This window comes from Mauremys reevesii, linkage group 6, assembly GCF_016161935.1.
Source record: "Mauremys reevesii isolate NIE-2019 linkage group 6, ASM1616193v1, whole genome shotgun sequence".
NCBI classification, from domain to species: domain Eukaryota; kingdom Metazoa; phylum Chordata; order Testudines; family Geoemydidae; genus Mauremys; species Mauremys reevesii.
Window position 1 is genome coordinate 4,386,146 of NC_052628.1, and position 21,651 is coordinate 4,407,796.

General features: G+C 46.9%; 1 protein-coding gene across 3 annotated transcripts in view; it reads right to left on the bottom strand.

The window, feature by feature from the left end:
• Positions 1-21,651, bottom strand: part of DNAI1 (dynein axonemal intermediate chain 1) — a 305,324-nt gene that overhangs the window by 234,580 nt on the left and 49,093 nt on the right. For all 3 annotated transcript variants that reach the window (XM_039543627.1, XM_039543625.1, XM_039543628.1), the window contains exons 10-12: positions 9,295-9,379; positions 6,133-6,250; positions 1,428-1,471 (exon numbers count right to left, since the gene is read on the bottom strand). In XM_039543627.1, the coding sequence (XP_039399561.1) occupies positions 1,428-1,471; positions 6,133-6,250; positions 9,295-9,379 (247 nt within the window). The remainder of the gene's footprint in view (positions 1-1,427; positions 1,472-6,132; positions 6,251-9,294; positions 9,380-21,651) is intronic.

Below are 21,651 nucleotides of genomic sequence, written 5' to 3' on the forward strand. Positions count from 1 at the left end.
ACCCATGCCTCGCAGAATGATCCCAGAAAAACTAGTGTGGGGCTCCTGCTCCGCCCAGGAACTTCTTCAGGGCGGTATTTCTATAGAAAGAGCTGATCCTGGCCTGTGAGCATTCCATGTGGAACAAAAGAGCTGTTTGCTATAGTAAGGATTCATGTTCAAGCTGGAGGAGTGGGTGGGTGGCAGGGTGGAAGAGGATATTTATATAGAGACTCTTCAGCGGCATCATCACCCAGCCCAGACAGGCAGTCAATTATTTTTTGGCAAGGTCCAAATTTCTTGGGCAAGGTCTAGTCAAGGTCCAGGTTCCAGAGAAAACAATAATAAATAAAATAATATTAATAATAATAAGTAAATAAAAAGATGTTGGGATCCGTTCAAAAGCATCTGGCAGTCCGGATTTGGCCCCCGGCCGCCTATTTACTAGCCGAGAGAGGCAGAGTACAAGTCAATAGAATTTCAAAATACACCTCTACCCCACTCTAACGCGACCCGATATAACACAGGTTTGCGTATAGCGCGGTAGCAGCGGGGCTCCAGCAGCGCTTTAAAGGGTCCGGGGCTCCGGCTGCTGCGAGGAACCCAGGGCCCTTTAAATCACTGCCAGAGCCCTGCTGCTGCAGCAGCGGGACTCGGCCAGCAATTTAAAGGGCCTGGGGCTCCCCGCAGCCAGAGTCCTGGGCTCTTTGAATCACCGCTGCAGCCCTGCCACTGCTACCCCGATATAACGGCATTTCACCTATAACGCAGTAGGGATTTTTGGCTCCCCATGACCGCGTTATATCAGGATAGAGATGTATAGCAGAGAAAGGGTTTTGTTTTTTTTCAATGACAAAGAGTTAACATGAAGGAGGAAAACCTAATCATCATGCAAGGCTGCTGATACAGACAGTGAGGTTATTCAAAGATAATAGCATGGCCCTCTCAGGGAACTGTTTAGAGGGCAACACTTGTTGACAACTGCTTTCTTTTAAGCTGCTACTCTATTGTAGATAACAACTGCAGGCAGCCACTTCAATTAAAACAGACTTCTATTTGGATTCTGACATTCTCCTTGGGTGTTTGCAACACAAAAGTTGCAGACTGGTGCATGAAAACAAATTAGTGAAACTGACTAAAGAGTCTGCTAAAACAAAAAGGAAACTGACCACCCTCCTTTTCTTGTACAAATTGAATTAAATGCAACCAATAAAAGAGCCGCAAAATGGCATGAATTTGTTTGATTTTTTTGAAAAAATTTAGATTTGCATGATCACAGGGACGAGAAAATTTGGGCCAGTATTCTAGATTTCTAACCATCATGATGTTTTGTGCAATCGTTGTAAACACATCTATAGTAGTACAACATTTTAAAATTATATCTTATTATTTAACCTGGAAATGTCCCTTTTAGGTTGCTGAATTATATTGTTTAATTTGTAACTTACAAGAGCCATGTCCCACTGCAAACAGATCCTTGTACTTCGGATTCCTGTAACAAGAAAATAAATGTAACAGAGTATTAATTATTAATTATCTAACTCAACAGATGTGCATGGGCTTCACAGAATAAAGCCAGATTACCTGTCCAAAAGAGCCGACAGTCTACGGCTTGATCCTGCAAACACTTACACAGGTGACTAAAGCTTTGCATGTGCCTAATTTTTCACAGGATCAAGACCTATGTGTGGACTCAGACAACAGAGGATGATGGCAACACGCGGAGTGGATAAGAAAGGACTACATCAAAGATGACAACAATAAAATTTCAGTCTCCAGGGCTCCCGCCTTGTACATTTCACAATCACTGAAAATATGCTTTTTAAAAAGCCGTATATCTTAGAGGAAGAGAGAAGAAGTCTCAGTTTCCACCATTGTGGATACAGGAGCATAGCAACTGCCAAACCATATCAGAACAAGGGTCCACTCACTCACTTATCTTGTCTGGCATTGGCCAGTGAGGGGTGATTCAGAGGAAGGCACATAAGTTCCATAACATAAGATCATTCACACAGATTTTGTCTTTGCCACTTCCCTATTTGGGCTCAGTGACTTTTATAGCCTTCTTCCAAAATTCATGATTGTATGCCAGGCTGTCATGCAAATTGGTCTCTGTGTGGTCTGCTGATAACTGGTCCATGTACTGAGTCTTTGGCCTCCCCCTTGCTCGTCTTCCATCCACAATCGTTGCAAGGGCCATCCTTCCAAAACTGCTCTCATATCTCTGCTGAACATGCCCTGGCCACGTAGCCTAGCCTCCCTCAACTTGTCTCCAGTTAGGGCAGCCCGCATTACGCACCACACAATCTCATTTTGTTTCCTGTCACAGAGCGTCCAACCATTTGACCATCTCAACGTCTTCATTTCCGTGGCGGAGAGCATACTGATTTCTCTTCTCGTGGCTGGCCAAGTCTCTGTTCTGTACATTAGGATGGGTCAAATTACAGTTTGATACATTCTCCCTTTTAACTTTATTGGCACCATTTTAATAATAGAAAACTGGGATCAGCTCCCACCATTTGCACCAGGCAGCTTTGGTATGGTGTCGGGCATCACTCAGAAGGGCACCATTGTCACCAACCATTGAGCCTAGGTATTTACATTTTCTCACCATTCTAAGCTCTCTGCCTGTAATATCCTGTAGTGGGTCCTGCTCCTTCAGTTATCAAAGCCTCGGTCTTAGCAACATTCACTCTTGAGTCCCAGATGCACAAAACTGTCTTGCCACTGTTCAGAGCTGGCTTGCAGGGTCTCATAATCTTCTGCACATATCATTCTGCAACCACTGAGCAGCATATTCCAAGGCAGCTCCCTTCATATACTCTCACTAATCACATCCAAGACAGCCGCAAACAAAAAGGGGCTCAACGCTGACCCCGGGTGGAAAGCAATGTTCACTAGAAATCCTCTGCTGTAGCCCCATTTGGTTTTAATGACAGTAGACATTCCATCATATATACCTGGATAAGGATAAGACAGACCTATCCTTCCAGCACACCTCTTCGTCACAAACTCCAGCAAACAAATTCTCTTGGTACATGATCATATGCCTTCTTGCAGTCCACAAAGATCATTCACTTCCACAAGGAACTTCCTGTCCCAGCTGGTGATCAGTTTATTCCCTGAAGCATGAGGACTGACCTGCCAATATTATACTTTTTGATATAGAAAGCTTTAATAACTAATCCTTCTTTGTAATTTACTAAGCTATTTGCCTCAATGATGGTCATGTGGAAGTGAATTCCACAGGTTAATTTTATGTTCAGTTAAATCATATTTTCTTATCCTTTTAGTATTAGTTGCCTTTTAATGCTTCTTTCTTTAGCTCTCCATTTTTACTTATAATAATGACGGTAAGTGATAAATTGCACTCTTCAGGAATAAAACCCAGGATCCAGACTTCCCTGCTCTAACCATTAGATCTACTGTCACTACAAAAGATTTGAAAAAACACAAATCCATACCTGGGACATACAAGTCTTTTGTTCTCTCTTACTTAGTACTTATTGGAGATGCCTTGGCAGTCCATCGATCCGAGGATGACAAATCTGTGCAGATCATCTAGTGCTGGTCTCATGGGGTGCCCTCTGATGGCTGTACAAGCCAATTCTAGAGGTGCACATGTTGCTGCAGATGGTGCATGAGAAGTTCGCGGTCAGTGGGTTGTGCGCTGCTGATGCTCTGTGACGTCGTTCGCGTGCCTCTTGTAGACGCCGGCAGCGGTCTTCCTCGAAGGCGATGCAGGTATTTCTGATTGTTACACGCCACTGCGTTCTGTCGCTGGCGGCATCCTCAAGGTCCCTAGGTTTGATACTGTGGTACTGCAGATTGGCTTTCATGGTTTTATAATGTTTCTGTGGATGACCTATATGCCGGATGCCCTGGGAGAGCTCACCATACAGAAGCTGGCGGGGGAGTCTGTTGGCATCCATGCAGCTGACATGACCGGTCCAACATAGCTGTGACTTCATGATCATCATTTCGACGCTTGTCATCTGGGCTCTCTCGAGGACCTCGAGATTGGGCACTTTGTCTTGCCAGCGGATCTTCATGATGTTGCAGAGGCAGTGCATGTGGAATGCTTCGAGCTGCTTGATGTGACTCCTATATAGTGTCCATGTTTCACACCCGTACAAAAGAGAGGAGAGAACAACAGCTCTGTACACAAGCAGTTTTGTTGACATCCGGATGTTGTGGTGGTTTAAAACTTTGACACGCAGACAGCCAAGTGCCTGGCTTGCTTTGGATATTGGAGATGTATAGCAGTAATTATTACAGCACAAAATACCCATGAAAACTGTTTTCCCCCCCCTATTTTGGTTCTCATTTTAGCTTTATTCTGTAATTCTCACACAACTGTCTCCCCAGTATTTTTTCTAAAATATACTTACTGCAGTGGCATGAATGGGATTAAACTAGAAACCATTGTTTTTCCGTCCTTGGGCCCTGATTCAGCAAGGTACTTAGGCATGTGCCCAACTTTATGGACACAGTAGTTCCACTGACTTGAAGTATCTTGCTGAATCAGAGCCTTAGACTGTGAGCTCCTCATGGGTGTTACCATAAACAATCAATAATAGATAATAAATAAATAATTTTCCAATTTCTTTAATAATTCTCTCTGCCCAAGGTGTGCCAGAGATAGAAAAGACCTAACAGGACAACCTTTCCCATATGGAAGCCCAAGATCCTGCTGCAAAAGAGTATATACTTGCAAGTGTGTACATGTAACATGGGTAGCGAGGAACCCTGAGCCCGCCAGCCCTGTTCCAAGGCCCAAGGCCCTGTAGAAAGAGGCCTGTAGGGACATGTCTCTGAGGGAGCTGGGAATTGTCGGCTGGCAATCACATGACCAGCCCCAGATTTATCAGACAAGCCTTTAACTAATCTTAAGCAGTGAGGACCGAAGGAGAGCAGGGCAGAGCTGATTCTCCCGAGCTCCCAGTCAGAGAGAGCGGCAGGGAGGAGGAGAAGTCTCAGCTGAGAGGGCTGAAAGGTCTGTGAAGCCTTAGCGGGGGGCTATATTGAAGGTAAATCCTGGTAAAGGATTCTAAAGACTTTTGAGCACAGAGGGAGGCTATGTGGAGGCTGACGCCTGTTATCAATTAAAAAGATGAATTAGGCCTGGGGAGAAGCTGAGCATTATTGTATGTTAATAAATGAGACCCCAGAAAGGGAAAGTTAATCTGAAAGTATCCGTGGTGATGTTTTGGACTGACAAGGAAGAAGGTAACCCGAGACAGCAATGCTAGATTGGGGCAGGCCCTCTGCCATGTACAGCCATACAGATAGCGACTTAGGGCTCCGATTCAGCAAAGCATCTCTACTCAGGACCGCGCTTAAAACACATGCTTCATGTACAATATGGGATTAGAAGGGCTGTCCTGGAACAGAGACAGAGGGTTTGTCTACCCTGCAATTAGGCACCTGCGGCTGGCTCGTGCCCGCTCACTCAGGCTTGCGGGGAGGGGGAGAGCTCAGGCTAAGGGACTGTTTAACTGCAGTGGAGATGTTCAGGCTCAGGCTGCAGCCTGAGCTCTGGGACCCTCCCACCTCGCAGGGTCCTAGAGTCTGGGCTCCAGCCCGAGCCTGACCATCTACATCGCGATTGAACAGCTCCCTAGCCTGAGTCTCCAGAAACCGAGTCATCTGCACGGGCCAACTGTGGGTTTTTAACTGCCGTGTAGACATATCCTAAGTGTCTCACTTATCCTTTTGCACATGCAATTACCTAATTGGAACATGCGATTGCATCAGCACTTTATCCTGCTCTTTTTTTTCTGTACACAGATCAAAGCTTCTGCTTTCCAAAAATATACTCATTAACTCATATAGTTCTTTTCCTAAGGGCAATGGAATCCGAGCATGTGCCTGGCACATTCAATACCACAACAGGTGCCAGCTGCCCAGAAGCACCTGCATGTTTATCCACCACCAACAAATAATCGTTGAATTGAATTATTCCAAACAAACAGTGTTCCCAGTGAAAGCATTCAAATGTTTTTTACAAAATTTTGGGCTTCTTGCCATGATAACGGAGCTACACTTCCGAGTTATGACAATTCACAGGGGCACTGGCTTGCAAGATTGCACCATTTCATTCCATTCTTGCCCAAGGATTTATGAGATAAAATCTGCAACAAATAAACTCACCAGCAGATGGCAGTAACTGCAAGCCTCTTGGCTTTGTCATACTGAAATTTCCACAGTGGAAGGAGAGTCCCCTCCTGGTCTCTGTATTCATCAGCGGGATCCTCAAAATATTTAAAATCTAAAAGGAGAGGAAACGAAGATCAGTGCATTCAAAAGGGGTCTGCCTGTAACCAGTGCCTGCAGGTGGAGCATAAGATCATTCCTCTCCCCTAACTAAGGGTAGGCACCGTCACAGACCTTCAGAGCTTGTGCCAAAGGCACTTCTCACACCTGAGATTTATTATTTGTACCCAGTAGTGTCTAGAGCCCCTAAGTGAGGTCAGGGCCCCACCGTGCTAGATGCTGTACACACACATAGCAAGAGATGGTCCCTGCCCCAGAGAGCTTACACGCTAATCAGACAAGACAGATAAAGGGTAGAGTTGCCAGGAATCTGGTTTTCAACCGGAAAAGGGATCCTGGCGACTCCGTTCAGCGGCCACTAAAAGTCCAGTCGGCAGCATAGTGGGGCTAAGGCAGGTTCCCTGCCTGCCCGGGCTCTACATGGCTCCCGGAAGCGGCCGGCACATCCAGCTCCTAAGTGCAGCGGCAGCCATGGGGGTTCTGCGTGCTGCCCCCACCCCGAGCACCAGCTCCACAGCTCCCATTGGCCGCAGAAAGTCCAGAGAAGAGCAACAAAAATGATGAAAGGTCTAGAAAACATGACCTATAAGGGAAGATTGAAAAAATTGGGTTTGTTTAGTCTGGAGAAGAGAAGACTGAGAGGGGACACGATACCAGTTTTCAAGTAAATAAAACGTTATTACAAGGAGGAGGGAGAAAAATTGTTGTTCTTAACCTCTGAAGATAGGCAAGAAGCAATGGGCTTAAATTGCAGCAAGGGAGGTTTAGATTGGACATTAGGAAAAACTTCCTAACTGTCAGCGTGGTTAAGCACTGGAATAAATTGCCTTGGGACGCTGTGGAATCTCCATCATTGGGGATTTTTAAGAGCAGGTTGGACAAACACCTGCCAGGGCTGGTCTAGATAATACTTAGTCCTGCCCTGAGTGCAGGGGACTGGACTAGATGACCTCTTGAGGTGCCTTCTAGTTCAATGATATTATGATTCTCATCTCCCACTGAACACACAGGACTGGGCCCTTACATAACAAGCATCTTTGGACTGTGATCTTGCCTTCCTGCATCTTGTGAAGCACCGGGCACGCCCACTGGATAGTGTCAACCTGGGACTTGGGAGACCTGGGTTCTACTCCTGGCTCTGCCACTGACTGACGCTAGGCAAATCATTTCACCTCAGTTTCCCCATCTGTAAAATGGGGATAATTATACTGCCCTCCTTTGTAAAAGCACTTTGAGATCTGCTGATAACTAGTGCTGTATAAAAGCTAATTTTCATTATTACATGCAAGTCACTTTGGAGGTAGGTAGACAGCAACAGTAAATTGTGGAGCTCTCTCCCAATACCTACATGCACAGAGCTCCCCACGCCACAGGGACATGTAGGAGAGCCTAGAGCGGTCAGCAAGGCAATGGGCCGGATCCTCAGCTGTGCCTCCAAAGAAGTCAATGAAGCCCTGTTGAGTTACACCAGCTGAGAATCTGGCCAACTATAATGATATCACCCTTCTGTTAGCAGCAGATCTCCTCTTTGAATCAAGACAAAATTTAACTCCACCAGAAAATGTATCCCCAGATTCCCTGTTGTAATCTCTCTAGGGTTATGAAGATGTAACACCTGCATACTGCAATTTTTTACTTCTGGTACGAATACATAATAATCCTTGGCACTTCTGAAGTGCTTTCGCACTGAGGATCTCAGGGCCTTTTACAAACTCTCACTAATTAATTTGTCCTCACAGTATCCCTGGGAGGCAGAGAAATATGACTAGCCTCACTTTCCTGATGGTGGAATTGAGGCTCTGGACAGGTAAGCGATTTTCCCAGCATCACCTACTTATTCACCGGCAGAGCTAGAAATAGAACCCAGGAGTCCTGACTCACATCTCCCTGCCCTAACCATTAGGCATTAGAATAAAATGCTGCAGCCCTCACTTGGGGTCTCTGCCAGAGAGGGGAAGCTTTAAATTGACCTCCGGGCTCCAAAGCAGAGGCTACATGGGGTATATATAGAATCAGTAAATCCTCCATGGGTCCTGGCCATAAACCTTCCCAGGCCAGTGCTATGTTGGGGACTGTGTGGGCTGGCTGTGCCCACCCCCGTGGAAGCAATAGTCTGGGTGTCTTATACTGTCCTCATACTTCCCAGTGCAGATTTTCCATTGCTGGGAAGGCTGTGTCCTGGCTTCTGTCAGCTGAAGGGAGTCTGTCTAACCCTGGGCTGAATCTAGCTTGTGGATTTTAAATAAGGAGCAAGCAAAATGTTACTGGCAACCTTTGGGCCACTTAGGGCAAAGGGCAGCCTATCAGAGGTGGCCTTTCGTGCAGATTTCTCTGTTACATAGACTGACATGGCTTTACGTAACATTCCATTAACTACTGCACTTTGTCATGGTGACTTGGAAAGGATCAACATTGTACAGCCAGGCAATAGAGCAAACGGGAATTCTTCTCCGTTACATTTTTCACCAATCTTCTTCCTCTCTGTGTAGGGGTGATGATTCCCTGGGAGTCACTGTGCCAGGTGAGGCCACAGAGTTGATAACGGTGAGTAGCCTCTGACTTCTCTGGGGAAGTGATCAGCAACATGGTACGGATCAAGGGCCTGATGCACAGAATAGTCAATTGTAACTGATTGCGGCTGGGCTTTCCAGTGGAGTCAGAGTGTTAGGCACCCAAATACCACTAAATAATAATTGGAGATATACCTATCTTCTAGAACTGGAAGGGACCCTGAAGGGTCATTGAGTCCAGCCCCCTACCTTCACTAGCAGGACCAAGTACTGATTTTTGCCCCAGATCTCTAAGTAGCCCCCTCAAGGATTGAACTCACAACCCTGGGTTTAGCAGGCCAATGCTCAAACCACTGAGCTATTCCTCCATCCCTCCCTCCCTCTGCATAGAACTTTCATAGGCCATTTTGAAAACCCACAACCTGCATTCTCGAAGGAGCTTTCAGCACCTTTGTCACAACGGTGTGCCAGTCTCTTCTGCACAACTAATATCTGAGTGTGAATGAAAGTCCCGCGGTGGGGGCCGTACCTTGTGCGAGGTCATCAAAGGTATTCTGATTGACCATCCGCTCCACTATTTTAGCTGCCTTGGTCACCTTGGTTACATCATCACTCTGCCAAAAAGGAAAACAATGAGGAGCAATTTTACAACTAACATGTTGAAAGAAAGGGAAAGTACTTCCTGTGCCATGGTTCCCTGAAAATTAGCACAGAGCCCCCCTCTCCTGTTGGATCTCTGGTCTAAGGGGCTTTGGGGTCTCATGTGGACAAGCAAAGATCAAAGGGTTTTAAAGTCTTTCAATAAATCTCTGGGAACTCGACTTTAGCTTGTATGCAGATCAACAGTCTCATACAGCACATAGTTAACGGAGTCAGTCACGCTGTGGGGGAGATTTTCAAAGGCACAAAAGGCAGCTTTGTGTCCAATTGCCTATGAAAGTCAATGAGAACTAGGCTCCTCACTGGCTTAGCACTGTGGAAAATTCCATCCTGCAGGTGTGGTGCTACCAGTTGCGCCAGAACAGGGGGCCAGAGGGCCAGGCCCCCACCCTCACTTTTAAAAGTGGGAGGCTATTCCCTCCCATTTTTTACTAACACAAGGGTGAGCGATGGGGAAGGAGGTGGGGGAAAGAGGCAGCACAGGAGCTGGGTCTTGGGGAAAAGGGGTGTTGGGGAAAAGGGTGGTGCAGGGCCTCAGGGGGGAGGGGTGGTGCTGTGGGGTGGGGCCACAGTTCCGACACTGGTGGTCCCACCTACACACTCTTTTAGGGACCTTCCATCACTCCTGGGTCTACTATGTGTTGACAAACATTGATAAAGCCCTGCACAACGTTAAACCCTGTGTAGACTGGGGAGAGATGTGCAGCTCTTTGGCTCTGTCCTAATGGGAATTCCAGTGATGGGCACAAATCCAAACACCTTCCTTCCCTGAATTCTGGGGACATCCAAACCCTGCAGTTCAGGGCTGCCTCCAGGTCCCTCCCAGGGTTACACTGATAGGTATGTCTACACTGCACACCACTGGTAGCAGCATGTGGGGTATGTGTAGCCATACATGGCAGTGAAAAGCAGGCTGCTCCCATACTGAAGTGTGCAGCTACATCCAGCAGGGAAAGGCTCTGGCAATGGGAGTTGGAGCCTTTAATATTTTTAATTTAATAATTGGAGCTATACCTATTGCCCAGAACCGGAAGGGACCTTGAAAGGTCATTGAGTCCAGCCCCCTGCCTTCACTAGCAGGACCAAGTACTGATTTTTGCCCCAGACCCCTAAGTGGCCCCCTCAAGGATTGAACTCACAACCCTGGCTTTAGTAGGCCAATGCTCAAATCACTGAGCTATCCCTTCCCCACTGCCTCCCCCTGCCAGAGTTTTTTCCCCGCTGCTGGAGTCTTGCAGTGTCTGTACTCTACTCACCTAACCAGTGCCTCACTGTCTACACTGCTGTTTATACCCAGGCTCGGGAGTCCTAGGGTTCTCCCTTGTGTGGAGAACTCAAAGCCAGGGGCACTGAGCTTTGATATTTTGCCGTTTCAAAGTCATGCGTCCACACATCCTAAGTGAACCTCCATTATTATCTTTATTATTTGAATTACCAGACCCCATCAAAGCCCTGTCAACACCTCAAAGATCTCCATCATCAGAACTCTGCTAGGCATTGAAGGCCAACATCAGGGCATACGCATGCTCGGCCACTAGCCTTACCCTGACTTCACTCCATTTCATAGGCATACTAAGACTTAGCATTTATATAGTGCTTTATTTCACGTAAAGACACTAATTAATCCTCACAGCCCCCTGGGGAGCAACATCGCCCCCTTTTACAGATGGAGAAACAGATAGAAAGATGGCATAACTTGCCAAAGGCCACACAGAGAGTCAGTGGCAGAGCCAAGAATACAACACAGGAATGCCTGGCTCCCACATCAGTGCTCCTTCCTTCAGTCTACACTGTCTTCATATTGAGCATATACACCTCTACCCCGATATAACACTGTCCTCGAGAGCCAAAAAATCCTACCGCGTTATAAGTGAAACCGCGGTATATTGAACTTGCTTTGATCCAACAGAGTGTGCAGCCCCTTCCCCTCCTCCAGAGTGCTGCTGTACCGTGTTATATCCGAATTCATGTTATATCGAGTCACATTATATCAGGGTAGAGGTGTATCTAATATCAGGTATCCTACGAATGCTCGATGCTTTGCCTCCCCCGACAATGCACACCAATGCTCCTAACCTTCCACCTCTGCTAGATCACAGATACCTGGCCATCCTCCTACATGCCAAGGCACATACCACAGTTAGTAGTTCTGCCATTTCATATCTGAGTTCCTTCAGAACCCTTGGCTGATACCATCTGGACCTGGGGACTTATTAGTGTTTATCTTTTAGCTTCTCTGCATTGGCCTTATCTTCACTGAGTGCTCCTTTAGCACCTTGGTCACTGCAATAAAAGACCTGCGGCACAGCCGTGGCTGGCCCGGGTTAGCTGCTGCGGGCTCACAGGGCTCAGGCTGTGGAGCTAAGAACTGAAGTGTAGATGTTTGATCCCGGGCTGGAGGCTGGGCTCTGAGACCCCACAAGTGGGGAGGGTCTCAGAGCTTGGGCTCCAGCCTGAGCCCAAACATCTACACTGCAATTTTCAGCCCCAGAGCCCAAGTCTATTGGCCCAGGCCCTGAGACTCACGTTGCGGATTCTTACTGCAGTGTAGACGTTACCTTAGTGACCCTACTGTCTGCTTCTCAGGCTTGCTGCTTCTGAAGTACTTAAAAAAATTCTCACTCTTAGTTTGTGCATCTTTAGCAAGTTGCTTCTTACATTCTTTCTTGGCCTGTCTTATAATACTTTTATACTTAATCTGCCAGAGTTTGTGCACTTAAGATTTGACTTCCCAATTTTAAAGGATACCTTTTTGCCTATAATGGCCTCCCTTACTCTGCTGGCTAGCCGTGGAGACATTCTTTTGGTCCTCTTGCTTTCTTTTCTAATTTGGGGTATTTATTTAGTCTGAGCCTCTATGCAGAGGTGCAGACTCACCCCTGCAGCACCTCCTGCTGGTGACTTCCAGGAATTAGCTCTCCAGCCTCCAGAGCACCCTCTACAGGCCAGTGATCCACTACCACTTGGCCCCCCATGTCCCTCCCGGACCCAGTGCCCTGTTAGCTGGGGCACTGCCCCCTGGCAGTAACCCCTTTCTCTCAGGGTCTCCCCTCCCTGGAAACCCCCACCCACTATCCCCACCTCGCCTCAGTATCAGGCTACTGCCAGTCATCATTTAGCCCCTGCACCCTGGGGCAGACTGCAGTATCAGCCACTCATCACTGGCAAGGGTGGGTTTGGACCTGCTGCCTTTGCCTACCCCTGGGCTGCCCTCTGCAACCCCCAGGACCTGTTGGCCTTGTGCTAGGCCGCAGCCTGGGGCTTTCCAGGCTGGAGCTCCCCAGCTCCTCTGCCTTTCCCCAGCCCAGCTCCACTCAGGTACCCAGTCTCTAGCTCCCTACAGCCAGGCCCTTCTCCCTCTACAGGCCAAGGAAGACTGAGTGGTCTCCTGGCTCACTGCCTTTTATAGGGGCCAGCTGGGCCTGATTGGGGCTTGGCCACAGCTGAGCCTACTTTCCCCAATCAGCCCAGGCTTCTGGCCACAGCCCCAGCCCTCTCCTGGGCTGTTTTCCAACCCGAAGGGCAGGAGTGGGTAACCACCCCGCTACATGCTATTATGGTGTTTTTAAATCGTTGCCAGGCTGCTTGCAGGTATTTAACCCTTATGACAGCTGCTTTTAACTCCCATCTAACAAGCAGCCTCATTTTCATGCAGTTCCCCTTTTTTAAAGTTAAATGTTACCATGGTGGGCTTTTTTAGTATTATCCCCCCTACAGGGATGTTACATTTAATTACCTTATGGTCACTATTACCAAGCAGTTTAGCTCTATTCACCTCTTGGACCAGACCCTGTGCTCCACTTAGAACTAAATGAAGAATTGCCTCTCCCCTTGAGGGTTCCAGGACCAGCTGCTCCAAGAACCAGTCATCGATGGTGTCTAGAAATTTTATCTCTGCATCATGTCCTGTGGTGACATGTACCCAGACAATACGAGTATAGCTGACAACACCCTTAAATGTTGTGCTTTCTGCTTTTGTTGCCTCTTTAACCTCCCTTAGCATTTCACACTCACTGTCACCATCCTGGTCAGGTGGTCAGTAGGATCTTCTGACTGTTATATTCTTAAGCTTCTCTGATGCACAGCACACCCTGCTGTGCTCTTCTAACCGCCCTAGTGTCTGGCTGAGCATAATCAGCAGCCAGGCGATTTGCCTCAACCTCCCACCCCGCCATAAATGTCTCCCCCTTACTCTCTCAAATATTGTGGAGCACACAGCAAGCAGTAATAACGATGGAAATATTGGTTTAGCTGAGGTCTAACTGAGTCAGTAAACTGCGCCAGTGAGCTTTTAAACGTCCAAAGGCACATTCTACAACCATTCTGCACTTGCTCAGCCTATAGTTGAACTGCTCCTTACTACTGTCCAGGCTTCATGAGCCATGGGAGCAAGGGGTAGGCTGGGGTAGGTGCGACCACATGGTGCTGCCGACTGGGAGAGCAGCCTGAGGCAGATGGCATGATATTCCAGGCAGGACTGAATCTCCATTAGATGAAACTTAAAGAAGAGAATGACCTGGAGTCATTCCCATTTTTGTCCAGGCGCCCCTGACCAACCTCACCGAGGCTGGCCAGGAGCACCCATGTCTGCCCAGGCGCCCCCGACCAACCTAACCGAGGTTGGCCAGGAGCACCCACAGGACAACGATGACAGCTAGCAGTCTGTCTGCCATCCGCAAGGCAAGGCAAGGGGATGCTGCTGTGTAGCACTGCAGTACCGCGTCTGCCAGCAGCACCCAGGAGACATACAGTGACTGAGCTGAGCAGGCTCCATGCTTGCCGTGGTATGTTGTCTGCACGGGTAACCCAGGAAAAAAGGCAAGAAACGATTTTTTGCCGTTGCTTTCACAGAGGGAGGGGGGCCTGACAACATGTACCCGGAACCACCTGCGACAATGTTTTTGCCCCATCAGGCATTGGGAGCTCAACCCAGAATTCCAATGGGCGGTGGAGACTGCGGGAACTGTGAGATAGCTACCACAGTGCAACACTCCGAAAGTCGACGCTAGCCTCGGTACTGTGGACGCACACCGCCAACTTAATGCGTTTAGTGGGGACACACACAATCAACCGTATCAAATGGATTTCTAAAAAATCGACTTCTATTAAATCGACCTAATTTCGTAGTGTAGACATGCCCTCAGACAACCACTCCAACCACTCTTCTATCCAGCGAGCCAGGTGTCACAGTGTTTCAGCAGAACCCACTTTACCCTTTCCCAGCAGGATCAGTCCCTGCTAACTGGGTGGGACACTTAAGGCAAACGCTGCCAGTCTGCTACATTGCCTTTAGTGGAACCGTCAGTCAGGCCATTTCTTTAGGGGCCTAAATAGTGACTTAGGAGACTCATTTTGGGCACCCACTTTTGAAACTCTTGTATTACAACAGGGAACTAACTCTCCTGTTCAAGTTGAGCGTCACCGTCTGTTTAAAGGTGGATTATTCTAAGTGCTCTAAAATCCACATGATGACTTTGTTTGTGTTGAAATGTGCTGTGCCTTATTGGGATGCAGGGTAGGATTAGTGATCCAAATTTGGAGTCATTTGAGCAAGGGATTCCCTAGTGTACAGCCCCTCCCCACAGAAAACACTAGCATTTTACAAAATCATCTACATCTTTTAACTTGTTGGGCTCAAACTATGGCTCTGATCCTCCCCAAACTGATCTCAGTCACTTGGGATTGATCTCAGCTAATACCCAGCACCCACTGCCCCTTTAGGGAAGTAATAGAGAACAAGTTGTTAAAGGTAGGGTGACCATACGTCCCGTTTTGGTCAGGGCAGTCCCCTTTTTTAAGCCCTGTCCCAGCCGTCCCGACTTTTTTTGGCAAAAGTGAGCATTTGTCTGATCAAGTTGGCAAGAGCAAATGGGATAAATGCCCACTTTTTTGACAAAAGGGAGATGCAGAGAAATGTGTGTGGGGGGGGGTGGAGTGGTGATACTAGCCCCATGCGGGGGGGAGGCAGGGCTCCGGCAGGGGGCAGGCAGGGCTTAAGTGAGCAGTGACGCCAGCCCCAGCCTTGTGGGGGGCAGGGAGCCATGCCAGCTGCATGTGGGGTGGAGAGGGGAGCTTGGGCTAGCCCCACACATGTGGTATCCCATTGTCCCTTTGGGAAATATGGTCACCTAATTAAAGGTAAAGTTCATAGCTGCAGATCAGCACACGCCAAACTGACATTCCTCAAAGAGTGACGTGCACATGTGCAGCAAGACTAGATTGATAGATTTCAAGGCCAGCAGGGACCATTGTGATCATCGCATCTCATTTCCCATAAAACACAGGCCAGAGAACTTCCTCCAAACAATTCCTAGAGCAGAGCTTTTAGAAAAATATCCAACCTTGATTTAAAAATTGCCAATGATAGAGAATCCAGATGACCCTCGGTAAATTGTTCCAATGGTTAATTACCCTCACTGTTAAAAAAGTACGCCTTATTTCCAGTCTGAATTTGTCTAGCTTCAACTTCCAGCCATTGGGTCATGTTAGACCTTTCTCTGCTTGATTATTACATATTAGTTCCCCATGTAGATACTCTGACTGTAATCACGTCACCCCTTAACCTTCTGTATGTTAAATTAAATAGATTTAGCTTTTTGAGTCTATCACTGTAAGGCAGAGTTTCTAATCCTTTATTCAGTCTCATGACTCTTCTCTGAACCTTCTCCAATTTATCAACATCCTTCTTGAATTGTGGGCACCAGACCTGGACCCAGGATTTCAGCAGTGTCGCACAAATCCAGAGATAAAATAAGCTTTTTACTCCTACTCGAGATTCCCCTATTTTGCATTACCCCTTTGGCCACAGTGTCATGCTGGTACCTCATGTTCAGCTAATTATCCCCCAAATCTTTTTCAGAGTCACTGCTTCCCAGGATAGAGTCCATAATCATAGAATCAAGGAAGATCAGGGTTGGAAGGGACCGCAGGAGGTCATCTAGTCCAACCCCCTGCTCAGAGCAGGACCAATCCCCAACTAAATCATCCCAGCCAGGGCTTTGTCAAGCTGGGCGTTAAAAACCTCTAAGGAAGGAGATTCCACCATCTCCCTAGGTAACCCATTCCAGTGCTTCACCACCCTCCTAGTGAAAAAGTTTTTCCTAATATCCAACCTAAACCTCCCCCACTGAAACTTGTTCTTACTTGTTCTTACATCCTGTAAGCCTGACCTACATTCTTTGTTCCTAGATTTATTCATTTACATTTAACTGTATTAAAACACACATTAGTTGCTTGCAGCCAGCTTACCTAACAATCCAGACCACCTGGTATCAGTGACCTGTCATCTTCATTATTTACCCCTTCCCAAAATGTGTAAGTCATTTGCAAACTTTATCAGTGATGATTTTATGTTTTCTTCTGGGTCAGGGCTCTGGGGAAGCAAGAGGGTTTCCATGCAGTCTGTTGTCACAGTAACTAGGAGGTTGAAGATGACATGCAGAGGTCATTGAACCTGAGCTGCATCCATCCCCTGAAAATTTAGCAGTTTCCAGAGGATATGTCTTGTGCATATTCCTTGCATTTTGCAGGGGGTCCTTTTGGAAATTTTGTCCTGACACCGAAATTTCTGGTTGAAGAGGGATAAAGTGCCCTGAAATCCATCTGCCAACTCAGATTTTACTTTAGAAGTATTGTCAAAGCAAGTCAGCATTAATTAAACAGAGAGAAGATGAAAGATTCGAGTAAGCAGGAAGGTTAATGTAAATCCCCTTTCCTGAACAATGGAACTGAGTGTGAAAGGAAAACTAGTTCAATTGGTTAAGGGATTCCTGAACCACAGCCCCCCTAACATGAACGTCTCATAATATTGTCAGATTCTTATAAAAAAAATTTTGGAGGTTTGGAGCAGCAAGGGGGAAGGTGGTGAGGGGCTAGAGCACTGCAGGGAATGTGGGGGTTGGGAGGATGCAAGGGGTGGATTAGGAGACAGAGAAGTAGGGGGAGTTAGGGGAAGGGGAGAAATGGAGATGAGTGGAAGGGGAGGGGACAGAGGGGAGGGGACAGAGCTTCAGGGCCTTGGCCAAAGAGAGAAGGGATGAAGGAGTTGGGTGTCTGGGGGCTTGGGGCCTGTCAGAGGCACATTCTCTCCTCCCTTTTTTTAGCATATTCCCTTTACTTATCTCTTTATGATGCATTAAAAAGGAACCCTTAAAATGGGATTTTCCTGCTTGTACCTTAGCGATACCAACTGTGCTCTGCCCTAGGTTCTGCTGGAGGACTACTTGGAAATTTCACAGTATGTATATTGATATTCTCACAATTTATTAGAGGTGGTGGCAAGGCAGGGTGGTGGTGTTGGATTTCTAACAAAGACTGCCTTTTCTCCAAAACATGCATTAGCCATTGGAATTAAATGAGTGTTAACAAAAATGTAAAAGGTCTGAATAAAAATCACCTCCCCTCAATTGCAGCAATTTCCTTTTCTCGACTCCTGCAACGTCTTTTTTTCACTAGCTCTCCAGTCATCACAATGCCTGTCGACACTAGAGACATTTCTTAACAATTCCCCACCTTTGCTAACTCTTGTTCAGCTCCCGCAGCATTACCAATGTTGGGAACCCAAGTTTAGACCTGCCATTGGCTGCAATCGACATCTTGCACTGAACAAGTCTAATGGACACGGTGGTTAAAATGCTGGCAAGCTGAAGATATGATTGAAAGAAGAGAGTAATTAAACAAATTCATATGCCACCAGCGTATGAAGAACATAAGATAGGCCATATTGGATCTTCATTGGTCTGCCAACTCCATTAAGCTGCCTTCAGCAGAGGCCAGCGTTCACTGCTTCAGAAGAATTCAATTCTTCTCCCTGTAATGCCCCTTACCGCATGAGTACTGCTGTCTGAGGATAAGGAGCAATGTCTCTGCTGATCCCCACAGAGATCAGCAGGAATACGGCCCATGTTCCTCTCACCCTCACTCCTAGGCTTCTCAACTTCATGTCTGAGATTGCACCTTGAAGTGAAGATCAGCAGAGGATACTTACTCTATTGTACCAAAACAGCACCCAGGAGAGTTATGAATGCTAGACTGTGCCTTAAAGATGATCATCTGTTTTAATTTGGTGAGTATGAAATAGGCTGACTTTTAAAAAAATCTTTGTTTACAGGAACTGAGCATGAGCCAATTACATTCTGTTCAGAAGAAGTGGAAAAGTCATATGTCAGTTTTCTTATTAGCCAGTTAGGTTGTAACTTTTCAGTAACACAACCATGAATAAACCCCTGTATGGCATTAATATAAATCAAAGTAAGCTGTTTTCTAATTGGGTTACTTTCTCTTTCAGGTTTGATTAATTCTGTATCTTATTAAAATTAATCTTCAATGGACTTGATAGGACAAATTTTTTTAAAGGTCCATTTGAAATTGATTTTTCCTCTGTAAGCCACTTCTGGCCTGGCTCTGACTCTAAACACAAGCTCACCAGCTAACTAAATTTTTTTTTGAAGTATAGTATTTTACAGAACAGCAATTAGGTGAATGGAATCATACGCTATGACTGGATAATGAACTAGTGCTTTGAAAATAAATGGCTTGACCTGCCATTGATATTCCTTTTTGATAAATGCTTCATGTTTACATTTCAGCAACAGGCCAGTCACAATGTATAACTCCGCTACTTCCTTAGAAACAAGGCTTCTGCTGACACCTAAATCCCCCTGATGCCAATCCTGTAACTGCTGCACCACCACCAAATAACACATTATAGCTACAAGTCTTCCCTGCTTTCGAAGGAACTTTGAACACGTAGGCTAGCTCCACAACAGGGTTTAAGACAGCCAAGACCCTCATGCCAGCCCTGTTCCCTGCAAACACGCCATCCCAAACAAGCGAAGTGCTAAAGACAGTCACATGAACTGTTCGTTTTCACTCTCAGCTGTTTGTGTGGTGTCCTTGGTCACTTAATGAACATGAGACAGTTACTGCCACTGGGCTGGATAATGAATTCATTTTAAACAGCAGAACTGAGACTAGCGAGTGATTAACAAACCACACACTTTCTGGGTTGAATGTTCAGCTGAACCGTTCGCTAACATTCAGGATTTGCAAACACTTTCACAAATACCCAGCGGTCATCCAGGTGCTTCCAAATTACAGCTATGGCCCTATTAATTATAGTGAACTGAAATCAGCACTTACACGTACACAAATATTCCCAAATCCTTTTTGTTGTTGTTTTTCTTTCAGCTCTGCTTCTGAGGAGGCTGAAAAAAACCTAGTCAGGATGCATTTAGCCAGTGGTACAATACTATACTTTACACCCCAAGGTCCAGATTCTGATACCCTCGATACTGTAACTTCAGTGGGCTCACTCATGGAGTATAGTGCTGCTCACCAGGAGTAAACATAAAAGATTCTAGTCCTGAATTATTTCACTTGATTGTTTCAGTTTGCACAGCACCAGAGCTGGCAATCAGGAAATTCTCTATGCTTTATTTTACACCCAAGAATGTGACTCTATGACACCCCTGCGGCTCTGAATTCTGCAGGCTGACTGTTCTGCAGGAAGCAGCATTTCTTTTCACTTGCTCAGAACATACTGCCCTTTTCGTTTTCCGGGAGTCACCTCTGGACAGAGCTAATAGTGAAAAGGAAAAAGCCAAGGGGATCATCAGTGTGTCCATTTAAAACTTCCCACTGTAGTCAATGAGGCATGCAGCAGTGTGGTATAATGTAGCTTCATTTCTAGTTCAGTTTAATGATCTGCTTTTGGCAGTCCCATAGTTCCAAGCAAATAATGATACTGTTGACTTGAGGCCTGATTCTGCCCCACTTACTCATGCAAGTAGTCCTTACTCAAACTAAAAATCCCACATCTGAAGAAGTAGGTTTTTTACCCACGAAAGCTTATACCCAAATAAATCTGTTAGTTTTTAAGGTGCCACCGGACTCCTTGTTTTTGTGGATACAGACTAACATGGCTACCCCTGATACTAAAAATCCCATGGACAGCTCACATACATAGGCATTGCAGAACCAGCCCCTTACACAGTACACCATATGAGATAGGTACATGTCTAAACCGACAGCCCAATCCTGCTAGCTTTCTGCGTGAGGAACTCCTATTGTCATCAGTCTTTGATCCTGCAGGATTGGTGTGTATGTGTTTATTTACAGCACCATCAACAGTGGTGATGCTATATCAGTAATAAATAATAATAACAACGATACCTTCGAAATATCAAACATGTCTGATCTAGTTTACTGGAGGACTGCTTGGTGGTCTCACAGAGCGTTCACTGACAGGTCTCACACCTTAACTCAAAACACAGAGGTGTAACATCTTTAACAAAGGCCTTGCCTACCCTCAGAAGTTGCACCAGTTTAAGTTATATCAGTGTCTAAACCTATTTAGTAAACCTAATGCAAAACCCTGTGTAGATGGTCTTATTTGGCTTTGAGTGTCTTACTTTGAATTAGCTTAATTCGGGAGTGGGGTGGGGAAGAAGGAAGCTAAACCAAAAAAGTCACTTTTAAACCAAAATAAGAATGTCTACACAGGGGTTTGCTCCAGTTTAACCAAATGAGTTTTAAAATACACCTTTAGTTAAACTGGTGCACATTTGTGTACAGCAGTGCTCACCAACCCATAGATCGCGACTGACTGGTCAGTCCTGGAGTCTCTGCCAGTCTCGTGATCTCTGCCCACAAGAAGTCTGGCGGTGCAGCAGGCCTAAGGCAGGCTCCCTGCCTGCCCCAGCCCCACGCTGGTCCCAGAAGTGGCCAGCACTCCCCTGTGGCCCCTGGAGGGGGGCGGGGGGGCAGGGGTCTCTGCACACTGCTCCTGCCTGCAAGCACCGCCACCGCAGCTCCCATTGGCTGGGAATGGGGAGCTGTGGCCAATCGGAGCTGTGGGGGCGGTGCTTGCAGGAAGGAACTGCGCACGGAGCCACGTGCCGGCCCCCGGAGCCACAGGGGCGTACTGGCTGCTTCTGGGAGCAGTGTGGGGCCAGGGCACGCAGGGAGCCTGCCTTAGCCCTGCTGCGCCACCGATTGAGAGCCGCCCAAGGTAAGTGCCGCTCAGTGGAAGCCCGCAACCCAACCCTCAGCCCTGACCCCTCCCACACCTTGAACCCCCTGCCCCATCCCTGACCCCCCTCCCGGAGCTAGCACCTCATACCCTCTCCTGCACCCCAACACTCTGTCCCAGTCCAGAGCCCCCTCCTGCACCCAAACTCCCTCCCAGAGCCCACACCCCTCACCCCCTCCTGCACCCCAACCCCCT